This window comes from Schistocerca gregaria, chromosome X, assembly GCF_023897955.1.
Source record: "Schistocerca gregaria isolate iqSchGreg1 chromosome X, iqSchGreg1.2, whole genome shotgun sequence".
NCBI classification, from domain to species: domain Eukaryota; kingdom Metazoa; phylum Arthropoda; class Insecta; order Orthoptera; family Acrididae; genus Schistocerca; species Schistocerca gregaria.
Window position 1 is genome coordinate 231,476,657 of NC_064931.1, and position 16,786 is coordinate 231,493,442.

Consider the following 16,786-nt stretch of genomic DNA (forward strand, 5'->3'; position numbering starts at 1 on the left):
CATAAATGTAAAGGGAGACAAGAAGAATATTTTGAGCAGCCCATGCATAAAAATGCATTTATTTTCAGAAATTAATTAGAATATAGTGCCTACGCCTGCAGAACAGTGCCAAAAATATGTTGCAATAAATCAAAAATTATGGTTCCAAAATGCAGCATAAATTGTTGTTTCTTTAGTGTCAGGGCCAATACTATGATATAAATATCGTTGAGCTTAAACTGAAAGACAACTAAGGAAATGTAAATAAAAATGAGTAATTGTGTAGTTCTTCAGTGTCAGTGTGTGCCCCTCTGTATGTGATGTATCTCTAAGACCTGTGAATATCAACTGGGAACAATGACCATGCTAGAAGTCATAGCATTTAGAATACTGACCTGTATACTTTCTGGTAGAAATTTTCCTTTTTTAATTTTATTGAAAATTAAAAAAGAATGTTGCAAAAAATACCTGCAAGTTCTAATTTACCCTGACGTGAGGAATGGGCACCAGCTATGTTAAAAATCGAACAGTATAAATACTAATACATATTTTTTTCTGGTAAAGGTTAAACAGGGTACATTTTGAGATTTTTTTTAATTCCAAAAAGAAGACACACACACACAGTCTTTCAAACATTGTTCCTTCTTTGCCATTGCTGTTGGTGATAAGCAAATATGATGAGAGTTGAGACGATCAAAATGCACATGTCCAGCTTCGAGATATATCGCATGTATATACCCTGTAAAGTTTTTCTAGTTTCCTGGGCTGAGACATACACATGGTCACAGCCAACGTAACAAAGGTCTTTTCCAAGTATAACTCCTCCTCTTATGATTTTTGAACAGTGTATTCACTATTACTAGCTGAAATTTATTGCAGAACTCAATTAGTCTTTCTCTTCTCTATCCTACTACCAAGCCCATATTCTCCAGTATCTCTTTCTTCTATTCCTTCCCCTACTTTCGCTGTCCAATATGTCATGATTATTAGATCGCCATCTCCTTTTACTTACTGAATTACTAATTCAGTGCCCTCATATACACTGGTGTCCAAAATTAAATCAACAAACAGCTATTTTCCCATGCTGTGTCTAATTCATGATATAATTATACAAACTGTCAACAGATGTCAGTATGATCATGTTCTACATGGAAGATGGCATTTCAGTCAATGGGAAACCACATCAATGATGACGTCAGGGCAACCATCAAATGCAGAGTGTTTGGTGGGTAGTCCTACATCCACAGTTGCTGTGAAAAAAGTCACAGACTGTGCAGCACTGCACAGAGAAGATGCCTACCAGAGTCTCTGCAGTGGAAGGCCATAGGAATATCAGAAGCAGGACAGTAGCAAACTCATGTGGCCCAATGGCTTAACAGGAATTGTTCTGTTGTTTCTCAGATGTGGTGGCAGTTTACAGAGACTGAAACTGTATCACGAAGACCAGGACAGCACCGACCACATGTGACATCAGAAAGAGAGGACCGTTATGTGGCTGTAAAGGGCATGATGGTACTGCCTTAGTACTGCACAGCAACTGGCATCTGTACTCACAGCATCCACCGGATGTGTTGTATCAAAGCAAATGATGTAGAGAATGCTTCAACAACTTTATTGTCAGAGAGCTGCTGTATGTGTGCCTCTGACGTGTTTTTGCGAAAGGGAACGTCTAGAACGAAGTTGCTCAACATGCCACCTGGACAATCAAACAGTGGACAAAAGTTCCTTTCATACATGAGTCCCAATTTGGTCTGGAGAGTTGTTCTCAATGGACTCAGATCTGAGGGGAATGTGGAGCATGATTTCGAGATCCAAACATTGTGGAAAGAGACTGATATTGAGGAGGATTGCGAATGGTGTGGGCAGGGATGATGTTGATCACTCAAACATCTCTTCATGAAATTGTACAGGTGACTCAGAAAAGTTTAACTGCTGAAAGGCATCATGATGAGGACTTGGGGCCTTATGTATGGTTGTTACAAGGTGCTGTGTTCCCAGACTTTGTACTGACGGATGCTAATGCTTGACCTCATATAGCACGAGTAGTTGATGTTTTCTCGAAATGGAATGTGCTGCGCGCATTATGTGGCCTGCTTGTTCTCCTGATTTGAATCAGGGATGCACCAGGGATACAAGTTGCAATATGTCAGCATCCACTAATCACTCTCAACGACTCAAGCTGCTCCACAGGAAGAAGGGCGTTATGGCCTCAACATGACACTGATGACATTATTCACAGTGTGTTTCATCACTGTCAGGCCTGCATTGTTGCCAGGGATGGTCACACCCCATAGTAAGCACATCAACCAGTTGTCAGAATGTGTGTGCAAATCTGTTGAATTGAAAAAATCTAAAAACATTTTCATCTACTATTATGCATGTTGCAGCTATATACATTCTGTATTCTTTACATTGTTCCTACTTTGCTATCAACTGTTTATACTGATTTGTGGCAAAATAAACTCAATCTTGCAAAATTTCCATTTGTGCTTTAATTTTCGACGCCAGTGTACTTTCTGTGTCTATTGACATTCTGCTTGTATGGACATGTACACCTGAAGCATAGTTGTCATCTTTCGTTTGCTGTCAATTCTTATGACAAAAACCCTATCACTGAACTGTTCGCAGTAACTCCTGTCTTTTCGTTGTGCCTGTCTGCAGCTCAATGTCTCCTCTATATGATTAACCGCAATAATCCTTTTCATAATATTGTCTCTAACCTACATTCCTACTCTACTGACAATGAATCCTACTTCCATTATACCATTTTCTGTTGCTGCTGCTGCTGCTGCTGCTATCATCCTTTATTTGTCTAACCAGAAATCCTTATCTTCTTCCCATTCCATTTCACTGACACCCCACCCCCGTTCTGCACTGTATCTACACTCAACCTCTGTATTCGCCTTTCCAAATTTCTAACTTCCCTACCATGTTCAAACCTCTTACATTCCATGCTCCTGATCATAGTATGTTACCTTTTCATTGGCTGTTCAATCTTTTTCTTATGGTTAGCTCCTCCTTGGCAGTCCCTTCTTGAAGATCTGAATACAAAACTAATCTGGATTTATTTTATTTTATTTATTTTTTCCCAATGGAGAGATGATGACGGCAATTTTCGATTATAGGTCATGTGTCCTGTGTACACACTCTGAGTGTCTTTAATGTAGTGGTTTCTGTTGCCTTCTGCACCCTCATGTCATTGATTATTGCTGATTCTTCTGTCTTTTAAGGGAAGTCTCCCATCTCAAAGGCAAAATGTTGCCCTGAAACTCGATCTGCTCCTCTGCCCTCTATGAAAAGGTTGTTGGCAGAATGAGAATGACTCATGTACCAAGAGTCTTCGACCACCATTGTTGACAATTTTTATTCAAAATTTAATTAGTGGCAAAGTTCAAACTTGGAACATTTTGGTTACTCAAGATAGATAGATATACCCTGGCTTATAGCCAGGTTGCTTTTACAGAATTAGCAATACAACCAAATCTGTCTGATAAATGAAAGTAATCTCAGTTATACTATGAGATCACTGTCCAGACATGCAACTTTGAACAGATGTTTACAACTAAACAGCAACATCTCACTACAAATATCAAAAATTCATTGACATCAAGCTATCACATCATATAGAACTAATTACTCAGTGCAGAGGTTGGAGGGCTTACACCAGCCAGCATTTCCACTGGGTGTTTATGAGTAAAGTATGACTACTCCCAAAGGTCCAGTGTGGGCTGTAATTATCGTACGGCAGCTAATGTGTTAATGCAGAGCCCATTTATGCCAATTGTAGCCATTAGCCATCGTGTGCAAATCTGTCACTGTACACTGTTTGTATGACATCCACACTTTAATTTGACAAGCCACAAGCTGACTGAACAGTATGGCTATCGAGAAGACAGACCGTACACTGTTAGTGAAACTGTTTTATGTGAATGGCAGTAATTACAGTGCTGCATTGAGAGAGTATCATCACCTGAAAGATCCATGTCATTAAATAGTCTAAACAATATAATGAAATTCGAAAACACGGGTGAGCTTAGTGTGGTACCTGGAAGAGCAAGGCGTCCTATCCCAGTGAAAGTTTTTGACAAGGTTGCTGTTGCTGTAAATGACCATGCAGCATGTGCCTGGGTAGTACTACTGCTAGTGCAGTGTTGACAATAGTCCATCCCATCATCAACAGTATGGAAAGTTTTGCAGTTTATTTTACACTAGTACATGTACAAGATCCATGTGGAACAGCAATTGAAATCTAACGACCCGCAGCAACATTCTGAATTTGCTCTTCAGCTTCTGGCACAGAACAAAGTTGATGACATGTGGCCGGGCAATATTCTATGGAGTGACTAGGCACATTTTACAATACAGCATGCAATGAATACACAAATCTGCCAAATTTTGGGTACTGTTAAGCAACATGGTGTACACGAAGAGCCATTTCACTCACCGTATGTGACTTTGGTGTGCATTCACAAACTCCTTTATTCTTAGTCCATTCTTCTTGAAGAGAGTACACCCAGAGGGCATGTGAGATGTACCATGACATCTGCACTTTATCAAGATCTCCTTGTACAGCATGTGATTCCCGCTTTGCAAGTGCACAGGTGTGTGGAAACCACGGCTTTCACGCAAGATGGGGCAGCACCTCATGTCACTCACCCCATGAATGATCTGCTTAATGCAACATTCTACGAATATGTTCACTTTGGAGGTTTCCCAGATATTTGGCCTGCAACATCACCGGAACTGAATCAAAAGGGTCAAATGGCTCTGAGCACTACGGGACTTAACATCTGTGGTCATCAGTCCCCTAGAACTTAGAACTACTTAAACCTAACCAACCTAAGGACATCACACACATCCATGCCTGAGGCAGGATTCAAACCTGCTACCGTAGCAGTCGCACACTTCTGGACTGAGTGCCCACAAACGCTCGGCCACCATGGCCAGCGGAACTGAATCCATGTGACTTTTGGCTCTGGGGATATCTAAAAGAACACATTTAGCAGGGACACATTCAGTCTCTATCTCATCTGATGAACAGTATACAGGAGCACGTTGCTCAGATTCCACTAGAATTGCTGCCAGAAACTGTTGATAACATTGGTTTTATGGACGCACTTGTTAACATCTCTAGTGCTTATATTGCACAAATTGTGTAAACGCAGTGATTAATAATGAAATCAACATTATATCTTTCTCACTTGTTTGACTATTTCTGCCCATGTCTTGTTACTAATCTATTACAGATGGAAACATTTTTATACATATTTCTTGCATTCACAGCACCGTATCTGCAACTGCTGGCCAAACTTGGAACTATATTTTTCCCTGCATAAATCAGTTTCACATTAATGTATCAGAATATCTCAAGTTTCACTGTCATATGCTAATTACAGCCCATGCTGCATCACGGTGAGCAGCTGCACTTTATTTATAACCACCCAATACATAGTATCGACTTTTTATAGATTACAGTTAGTTCCTCTGTCATCAACATTTCCTACCATTTCTCGTGTGTGCATAATGCATCTGTATAATAATGGGGTACAAGCAGTGTGACTGTTTAAAAGTTTTGGACAGTAGCAGCTGATAAAACTTAGGCTGACAGGCAAAAATGCTTACAACAATGTTGGATAAGCCTCCACTATGATTACTAATCATGTGCAGGTTGTGTTTATATTACCAAAATTCCTACATTTCAAACTATGTGCATAGCAAAGAAGACATCATTCTGCCAGGTAGTAAGGTCCATGACAAGTCTGAGGAAACAATTAGCATCTTACACCACAGAGAGGCATGTACGAGGGTGTGCTGAAAAGTAATGCATCCAAATTCTTTATGGGAAATCTTTTTGAATAAAACTGTTTTAACACCCTAAATCTTTATTCTTCACGTCTACACATTTATTTCTCAACAGTCACCCTGGCAACAATCACATTTCTCCTAACAAGAGACCAGTTTGCTGACAGTGTCACTGTAGAATGTTTGATTTTGTTGACAGAGCCACAGTCTTACCTCTGCTTGCACCACTTAATCACTATCAAAGTGCAGTCCTCAAAGGTGATCCTTCAGTTTTGGAAACAGACAAAAATTGGATGGGGCCACGTTGGGACTGTATGGAGGATGAGCACATGACAGTGAACACACGGCAATGGATTGTTGATGATGTCGCAGTGCTCGTGTAAGGTCTGGCATTGTCATGCTGAAGGAGAGCATGCTCCATGTGTGCATGAACTCTTCTATGGTTATAAATTCAATTACAGAACAGTGTTTCTCATGCAGCAACATAGTTACATTACACAGCACTATGTTACACAATACAATTTGGAGCCCTCTAGCAGCAGAGGGTTGCAATGTGGGTCAGTAAAGCAGGAAAGTTGACCACGTAATAAGCATGACACATAATACCTCAAACAACATTGAGAACAGAATAAAAAATGCAGAGGCATCATTTTTCAGCTTGCCCTCATGGACTATATAACATACCATTTGTCCTTCAGTACGCTGTAACAGAGTAAATGAGTAAGTGGCTGGAGAAGTATGTTGATAGCATCACAGAGAATTTCATATAATTTGAATGGCAGGCACTAAAAGAGAGTTGTCGGCATTACTGAGAGATTTACTATTCAAATTCTGGCTCATACATATCATTAAGAGCCAAGCAACATATTACTACTTTCTACAGATAACTTGCAAAATGGCCATAATGGTAAATTCAGAGAAATGCAAGCTCATTTAGATACTTACTGACTGTTTAATTCCTGTACCCCATTCACAAATTAAACAAGAGAGGGGAAACTGATAATGGAACACAAAGTGCTCTCGACCACATGGGGTAATATTGCTGACTGAGTGTAGACACAGGTCTATGTGTGAGACAAAACCTTCAGGCCATAAAAGAAGCAATAAAGCTGAGGCATATCTCCTCCCAGTTCACAAAATGTTATGTCTCCCTGAATTGACTTTCAAAAGACTTTTAACACAAAAAATGCAGTGGTGCTCAAAAGTATTTTGTTGAAAACATTAATTACAATTACATAAAGTAAGTATGTAATAGGAAAAACTGCCAGTGGATGCTTGAAAAGTATGTAATTATAATCCATTTAGTACAAAACTACATTTAGTTCAAACAAATTTACCTTACATCAAAACAGAAATAACAACTCTTCTGGATAAAAAGTTATTTGTAGGTCTAAGTACGAAATGATAAAAAAAAAATATTTTGGAATCTGAAGACCAAGTCAGTATTTTGTTGCATACCCAGGGGCTTTGATCACAGCTGCACATCTGTTAGGCATTGAATTCACAAGTTCTTGTAACAGGTCAAGTGACAGTTTTGACTAGTCGTCCAATAAGGCAGCAGCAAAATGATCCTTGTTTGAGTAACTTCTATGATTAAAATATTGATCCAATGCATCCCAGAGGTGTTCAGTTGGATTTAGATCCAGACTCTGTCTTGGTCACTCCAAAACTCTGAATTTTTCATGTGAAAAATGGTCAGTGCTGTTTTGAATCTTCATCTTGCTGAAATATCCAATTATGTGGCATATTCTTTCTCCCATGCAAAACCATACTGTTTTCTAAAATGTCACTGTGCAGGAAACAATCCATTCTGCCTTCTATTTGAACTAGAGGATCAAATGGAATCCAGAAAAACATCCCCCAGTTTTACACAGCTATCAACATGCTTAATGATCGGCATCTGGTACTTTTCGTCATCCCTTTTGGATTGCTGGGTGACCTATATACTGTACACCATCAGAATAACATACATTAAATTTACTTTCATCACTCCATAAAACAATAGACCAATCTGTAGCACTCAAAAAATGATATTTCTTTCCATTTTTTTGCATTTATGTGTTGTTTATGCAATGGTCACCTACAGTTTTAATCAGCTGCTACATTTTACAACAGAGACATTTATGTACAGTCCGTGATGCTGAACCAAATCATCCCTAATTTTTCAAGCCAATTTTCATGGATCAGGAGCCGGCAGCTTACAAATCATTCTGTCCTTCCTCCTTGTTTTTCGAGGATGACCTGACTTTGGCTTATTGGCTGTTGTTCCTTCCTCTTTCTGTCGTTGATTCCAGATAGTTATTAGTTGATGTGATATGCCATAGTCTCTTTCCTTTTTCAAAGCACACAAAACAGATTTTCTCACATCAGCTGAGTATTCTTTGTGTTTAGGCATGCATCTAATTACCTGTACAAATGAATAAATACTTTTTGAATACCGTAGTAATGATAGTTAATGAATACTCTACCACCAAATCAAATTACAAAATACTTTTCAGCTACAAAAATATATATTTACAGTGTTATTCCATGACTTTGCTTTTTTACTAGATATGTAACTGCAGCAATGTGAAGCTCTTGATGGAGTGGCACAGCTACATACGATGATCTGCTGTGATTGCATGCAAACTGTACTGATACCATAACATCAGAACTACAGAATACTTTTGAGCACTACAGTATCTTCCCAGGAAACAAAACCTTTTACCTCCATGACTTCATTCCCAGGTCAGCCCCAGGACCAACAGCTCTTGCCTCCAGGGATTGGAGACAGATTGTTGGGTCATACTGATTTCAAAGCACATCATCATAACTGACTAGATTTTATTACTGACAATAGGAGAAATGGTTCAAATGGCTCTGAGCACTATGGGACTTAACAGCTATGGTCATCAATCCCCTAGAACTCAGAACTACTTAAACCTAACTAACCTATGGACATCACACAACACCCAGTCATCGACAATAGGACAGTTTTTGGTTTTGGAAGATGTGTCCCAACTATCTTATGTGAAGAGGTGTCAACCTCATAATGGCTGTGTACATTTTGAAATTTTGTGTGGTGTCAGATATCCTCTTCAAATTATTTCGGTGCTGTTTTAATAACACCAGATTGGCTGGTTGATTGTCCCCCCACCCCCCTCAACCCCTTTTCAAAGTGATCGATCAGCCACAGATAGCTGACAAATTATTTTAATATTCTCTTTTAATTGTCCATATTAAGACACGTTTTTATTGCCAAACACATCATAGGTGTTTTTTTCCTTTCCTTTTCCTTTCTTTGTGTGTGTGTGTGTGTGTGTGTGTGTGTGTGTGTGTGTGTGTGTGTGTGTGTGGGCGCGCGCGCGCATGCGCGGCCATCCTACAGTGTGTTGTTTTCCCTGGAAGCAATGAAGAAAGATAATGGTTTAAAGTCCCATCAAAGACAAGATCATTAAATGGAGCACAAGTTTGAATTGAGGAAGGACATGGCAACAATTCAGTCATGTCCTTTAAAAAGGAACCAACCCAGCATTTGCTTCAAGCAATTTAGGAAAACTATGGAAAACCTTAACATGGGTGACCAGACAGTGATATAAATCATCGTCCTTCAGATTTTGTTGTCACTGTCTAAAAAACACTGCACTTCATCACTTGGTATATTACTTTAACATGCTGTAGTATTAAATCTCTAATCCAAAAGTATTATTCCTGTAGACAATGTTACACATTTTTACAATTATTACACTTACCACATAGATGATGTTTCTTTCAACATCTTTTTGGGCTATAAAATACGGTTTCTTCAAACCACCAAAACGACACCTTTGTCCGAGTGTCCAGTGGTGTATTCCTTTATGTTCACCAACAATATGCCCAGTGTCTATATCCACGAATGCACCTTGTTTATCTCTGACATACTGAAATAGAAATCAAAATAAATTAATTACAATTGTTTGCCTCAAGTCCATAACAGATATCAATATATGGCACAGTCAAATGAAAATGACACACATAGAGAAAGTAAAGAAACTGTTTATTATTTAACAAGTGATCAGTAATACACCTACCCCACTGTGAGACAAGGTCAATGTCTTCATAAGAAGATGTTTGCAATTATCTAAGGAACTATGATTTACCCAGGCATGCATTTCTGAAGCAAATTGACTGTCACAGATGTCTTTCCTCAGGGCTCCAAAAAAATAAAAAATCACATGAGCAGAGATTGGATCTGTATGGAGGATACGTAACGGTTTTCCAGAAAAACTTCTACAGCATAGCAAAGGTTCAAAATATCACTTTAGTTGTAAGAACCTTACAACTGAAGCGGTATTTTCAACCTCTGCCATAATGCTCAGTTGGGGATGTTCCTCCAGCAGGATTGTTTGTTCTGCAGAATAGTCGAACCCACCTTGGCAACATGTGGGCTGCCTCATGAAGTCATTGACTATCTTGCCTTACAGTGGGATAGATGCAATTAACAGTTATGGCGATTACTTTTGAAATAATGAACAGTTTGCTTACTTTTTTTCCAATCTGTCTTGTTTTCATTGACTGCCCTTTATACAAGAAACCTTAAATGACCTGTGCCTGAAATACACGCAGTAATTTGATGTAAAATGAGAATAGCAAAACACCAATCGATAATGAACCAAATAAATCCAAAATCTGATGTGTGTACATTTCAAAAGGCTCTGATCACAAGTATCTGGACACCAAAGGTATGTGGACACCCGCATGTAATGCGGAATTGACCAAGAGGTAGACCATCCAGTACAAAAGAAGGCAGGGAGTATTTTTTTATCAATAGGGAAGCTATAACAGCAGAATGAGAAAGTATAGGGGAGATGGTGTTATGATACAAGGATGCTTCTAATGGTTATTGCACTTAAGAAAATGCTAAATATGGAAGGATATGAAAACATTTTATACCACTGCGTGCTGTGTACAGGAGAGGAACATTTCGGAGATGTTGATTGTATCAGCATGACAATGCACTCTCCATAAAGCAACATTTGTGAGGCAATAATATTCCTGAAACTGACTGGCTTGTCCTGAGTTCCGACCTGAACCCAAAGGAACATCTTTGGGATGAATTATAAAGTCAACTTTATTCTTGACCCAGTGTTAAACATCAACATCCCTACCTTCTCTGGTTTTAGTTCTTGAGGGAGAATGGGTTGCCATTTCTCCACAGACATTCAGATACCTTACTTGAAAGTACTCCAGCAGAGTTCAATCCATTACAATGAAAAAGAGTGGACACATCCAATATTAATGGCCATTAACAGATGTCTGGATACTTTTGATCAGATAGTGCATTCACTGAAGTTTATGCTGCAATAACTGCGATTGCTCATGGTTTGCCTTAGAAGATTTTCTAGTTTTTCTAATTTTAAAGGACATTAGATGCTGAACTGTTCAAAATTTAATAGAAAACTGCTAAGGAATTTCTGTAACAGCTTGTCTTAACTTCATGCCAAAAATTTTTTGAAGACAATATGATTATTTATAAGCAGTAACTTACAGATTTCTATGATGTAGTTAGAAAACCCCCATCACCACATTAACTATTTCTCCGTATTACAGGAAGATTCACTAGTTTCTGACACTACAGCTGCAGCTGTCAGCACAGGCAGATGTCCATACAAGACTTGCTTAATTGGTACATGGAATTCTTGTGGTTCATATGGTTCACACAGGAGATGAAGTGGTTATACGCTTCTAGGATGATGTTTTAGTTCTTAGACCGTAGTGTAGATGATATATTTCGCTTATGACTTCACATATGGAATGTGTTTTTAATTGTATGCCACAACATATTGCATAATGTTTCTATATATAAGTGTTTGAAAATGACTTAAGTGTCAAAATTGGTCAATCGCACAACGAATAAAGGGTAACTTTACATCTCACTATGGATAATGTTTTTTTCACAACATTCTTGGAAGCCATGGACCCACATATGAACAAAATATTCAATGGTAATGTTATCTATGACAACGCCATTACAGCAGAGTTACTAAACATCGATTTATGAAATTCCAGAATTCAAATCAATAACTGCAGCCAACACAAGTAACTTAGAAATACATACTCTTCCTGTAGTGAAGCAACTGAAGTCACTAAATAAAAGCAAGTCTTCTGGTCCAGAAGGTAAACCTCTTAGGTTAATGAAATAGCTCCATTTTAACAATCATATACAACTGCTCACTTGACAAAAGATCCAAACCTTAGGACTGGAAAGTTGCAAAGATCACACCAGTATACAAGAAAGGAAATAGAGGTAATCCACCAAATTATAAACCCATATCACTGAAATCAATTTGCAGTAAGATTTTGGAACGCATGAGGTACTAGCCAAAATTTTTGGGACCGGTGTTGCCATCTGTTGAAAACCTTACCTTTGGACTAATGGTCACCATCACCCTCGAAGTAGTTCCCACCCGCACATACACACCAGTTCCAGGGCTTCTGCCACTGGTCACACGTTTTCTGGAAGTCCTGTTCTTTGAGAGTGTTTATCACCGCCAGCAATGCTTCTTCAATCCTCTCTGGAGTGTCAAACTGACAGCCTTTTAACTTGAGTTTCAGTTTTGGGAATAGCCTGAAGTCGCAAGGTCCCAAATTTAGCAAGTACTTTGCGTGGGGTACAACTGCCATGTTGTTTTTTGCCAAAAAGGCCCTGGTGAGCAAGGCCATGTGACAGGGCTTGTCATGATGCAGCAGCCAGTTCCCTTGATGTCAAAGTTGGGCCATCGTCACCGCACGATTTCATGGAGCCGTTGCAAAACATCACAGTAGTACGCGGAATTCACTGTTTGGTTGGGTGGGACGAATTCTTTGTGCACAATTCCCTTGGTATCAAAGAAAACAATGATCATGCTCTTCACCTGTCTCGCTTTTTTTGGGTCTTTGAGAGGCTGGTCTCTTCCACTGGGATGATTGCTGCTTTGTCTCTGGGTCATAACCGTAAATCCAGTGACAACCCATGACAAGAAGGTTGGATCATCAGATGCAGTCTGATGAAGGTCCATGCACATGCACTGTTCTGTTCATGGATCCATCATAAAATCGCCACACACAAAACACAGAGTATTACGGAAATCACTGTGGACACGCAACACATCCTCCCAGCTGAATGCCACTCTACACACTTACTCATCAGATATGCAATTCTCGCCACCTAGCAGTTCAAAGATCTACTACTTGTACTTTCCAGATGGCAGCACCAGTCCTGAAAATTTTGGATTCCACCTCGTATATCACATTTGAACATTATGAAATTTTCTCCCTCAAATGCGAAAATATTTTGCTGACTCACTCACATAAACAGGAATGACCTTGCAATAAAATATGAGAAACCAGAGCTCATACAGAAATATTTAGGTGTTCTTAAAATCCCATACTATTCAACAGTCAAGAAATATGCTGAAAGTGGTTCCATGAACACTATGGACCAAGCACTTAATCGAGTATTGCAGAGCAGTGATGTAGATGTAGATCTATGTTCCACACAACAGTTGTGATTTAGTTGCAGACTATCAGACTGTAGGCATACTTGAATGGCTCGATTGTTATGGAACTGTTTGTACAATGCAAATATCAAGATTTGAATCCCGGTCCAGCATACAGTTACTTCGGTGACAGTTCAAAATATCATTCAACAAACAAACTTACGCCATAGCTAAGTCAATCTCCATCCTGCCATTTCTCACGCTGTTGAGGATACTCTTCTGAGGAGTATGGAACTGAAGGAAAAATTTAGGAGTATACTGAAGCTTTGAGTGAGTCTATGTAGTACAGACAAGTAGATCAGTAGGTAGAGAAGGGCCCATGAAATATAGAGATCCAGGATTAAAACAGGATATAAATAAGAAAAGTAACATATTTTCAATTTACATTCGTACCTCTGAAATAAATCTCTGAAAATTTCTTGTTCCGATGAAACAAATACCAGTGCTTTCTCTCTTATTGGCAATGATGTCAAAACCTGCCTCACAGGCAATCAGTTTTGTTCTGTCCTTTGTTAAATTGCTAAGTGGAAACAGTGTTCTCTGGAGAGATTCTTGCTTGACCTGGCTAAGGAAAAATGTTTGATCTTTGAATCTATCAACTGGAATCAGTAAGTGTACACCTGCAAAATGCAATATGAGTATTATGAAGCATTCAATAACATGTACATTTGAAATAAGATTTACTAAAACCAGATGTGAGGTACTTTCCTAGAAACAAACTAACAGACTGCAGATGTTAGATGTTACAACAGTAATTTATCATTGTTAGTAATAACCATTATTATTATTATTATTATTATTATTATTATTATTATTATTGGTGGTGTTGTTACTACCTTTAGATGGTTTATAATCCTCTAAATACTCTCCAAATGATGTTCGAGCATAATGACCAGTAGCAACTGCATCACAACCAAGTGTTTCCACTGCATATTTAAAAAATTTGTCAAATTTTATATGTTTGTTACACAATATGTCAGGATTTGGTGTGTATCCAGATTCATAGTCCTTCACCAGGTTACTGAAATAGGTAATTCAATTTTAAACATGACAAAAATACAAAATAACACAGTACTATTTACACTTACATATGAATCCAAAACAACAAAGTTGTGCCTGGGGGAATCATTGGTATTCTCTGTGTTCTTGTATGACTGCAAGAACTCGACCATGAAAGCTAGTGACAAAAGCCTAATTGATACCTTCGATACGTAGTGTTTGAGGAAAATGTTATGTGCATCATAGACAGAAAGAAGAACCAATGTTTCGTTACTGTAGAACTTAGCATCATAAGAAGTTCATCTTCCAATGCCGGTCAACGTTAATTTCAGATACTAGAGCACATTTTGAGAAGAGAAGGGATGAACTTAAAAAAGATCATATTGCAAGGAAAAATCCAGGGCAGAAGACTACGAGGAAGACCACCAAGTAAATAACTGGATCGAACAAGGAACATTACCGGCCTATTTCTTCACATTCTACTGAGAATAGTTGAAGATCGCTGTGGATAGAGGCAGCTAGTTGAAGATTCTGTTGTCTAAAACATGAATGAAGAAACAATGTCACAACACTCAGCAATGAGTAAATCGACTTATGACGGCGACATTTCAAATAACTGTATTTGGTTTGGGATCACAGTTTTGTAGAATTTTTTAAAGGACATTATGTTCGCCATTGGCTGCAATCAAGTTACAAGACTGCAATTCTGACCTTACATAATTGTCAAGTTAAGTTGTTATCAATGCATACACATGAAAGTTAGACATTTTACTGACAAAACATATAGATTTCAGATTACATATAGGAGATGTCAAAAGATACAAACTTTCCCAGTTGCAGCAGTACTAAAAATCCTAAATTTTCTGTGAGGCTTCATAATAATTATGGATTGTATGTTTATCCTAGTAAATGTAAAATTTATTGATTAGGCTTTTCAACTTCTTACAACACATTCAACATGCACCTAAAAGAGAATAAACATAATGCAAATCTTTCACACCATACATAAGGACAGAACCATGAATATTTTGAAAGATGGAAATTTATAGTTATCTAAAGACTCTCCCAGAAGATACATTAAACAAAGTATCAGAATTGATTTATAGAAGATATCTGAACAACTTCAATTCAGTGCTTCAAAAAAACTGAATGGTAGTTGAACAGTACATGTAACTTATCAGAATCAACACCTCATCTTGTATCCCATTCCTTTAGTGGAACACTTCATTTATTTCTATGTTTTTCCATTACTTATGACACGAGAACTTGTGGAGATATATTATGCCACTACATCTTTGTGCAAGAGTGAAGTGTTTCACTTATTACACAGATATAAGAATGGTGTTTCCACCATAGTTAAAATATGATTGTATTTTTATATTCAATACACAAGATGATGATGGGGCATGTCGTCTTCATGAGCCATACGCTATACATTCCCTCCCTCCAGTTACGCAATACATGACATTTTATATACTATCTGCTAACCTGCAATATATGGGAACTTTTGTATCTTTGCCATGATATTGTATGTACCTTCATTACTATGTAGTATTTTAATTTATATATGTGAGTTTTTTTACCATGGTTAATAAAGTGTGATAGGCTTCACTCTCTCATTTTACTCCACAAGACACCATATGGTGCATGGTGGAGGGTATTTTGTACCACTACTAGTCATTTCCTTTCATGTTCCACTCACAAAGGGAGCCTGTGCTAATTTCTCTTATTTGCTCCCATGCTCCTTATGCGAAACACATGCTGGTAGCAATAGACAGCTCGTGAGTAACTCACATTTACAAAAGTGGCAACGAATCAGGACCTGTGAAGTGTGCCAATGAAACCTTGAACATTTTTGTAAATTTTCTTATGGTAGCTGACCCCACAGTGGACAATGTTTTAGGAGACAGGCTCTTTTCACACCTTCTGGTATATAGTTCATGAAACAGTGCAATGCCATGCAACCCAGCTGCCTTAAACACCCTCTGTGATAGATATGCTCAAATCTTCACACCCAGATTAGGGAACACAACTGATTTTTAAGTTCATGCCACCTGTAAGAAAATGTCTAACACTGCACCTAACCCCTTCTGTGGTTTTCTAGCAAATTGCAGGGCCATTCTGAATGAAGGATGCAGCTTATTGGAGCAGCTTCATGGCCACTCACCACTGGATCCTCTCAGATATGTTGCATCTGCCACAGGCACATGTCATCACTGTGACCTCTCTCTTCTGGAGGGGCACCCTGGCATGGGCCTACAATCTCCGACACCACCCAGCCTCAATCCATGGGATGATCTTCACCCCCTACAATCTGTGGCCTCCACCCACAGACTTCAGTGGCCACACCGAAAACAATATCGCCTCTTTCATCGTGGTCAGTCACCTTTTACTGCACCCCCAGAGGACCCTCCTGTCCTGTGGCAATTCATACAACTTTCATCAAGATTCAATCTACCTGGGCTATCACAGTGACATCCATGGACATTGATCCACTACTGGACAACACA

At 38.6% G+C, this 16,786-nt stretch overlaps 1 protein-coding gene across 2 annotated transcripts in view; it reads right to left on the reverse strand.

Annotated features, from left to right (window-relative positions):
* LOC126299064 (mitochondrial tRNA-specific 2-thiouridylase 1-like) overlaps window positions 1–16,786 on the reverse strand; it is a 91,354-nt gene that overhangs the window by 21,238 nt on the left and 53,330 nt on the right. For both annotated transcript variants that reach the window (XM_049990734.1, XM_049990735.1), the window contains exons 3-5: window positions 14,114–14,298; window positions 13,671–13,897; window positions 9,513–9,680 (exon numbers count right to left, since the gene is read on the reverse strand). In XM_049990734.1, the coding sequence (XP_049846691.1) occupies window positions 9,513–9,680; window positions 13,671–13,897; window positions 14,114–14,298 (580 nt within the window). The remainder of the gene's footprint in view (window positions 1–9,512; window positions 9,681–13,670; window positions 13,898–14,113; window positions 14,299–16,786) is intronic.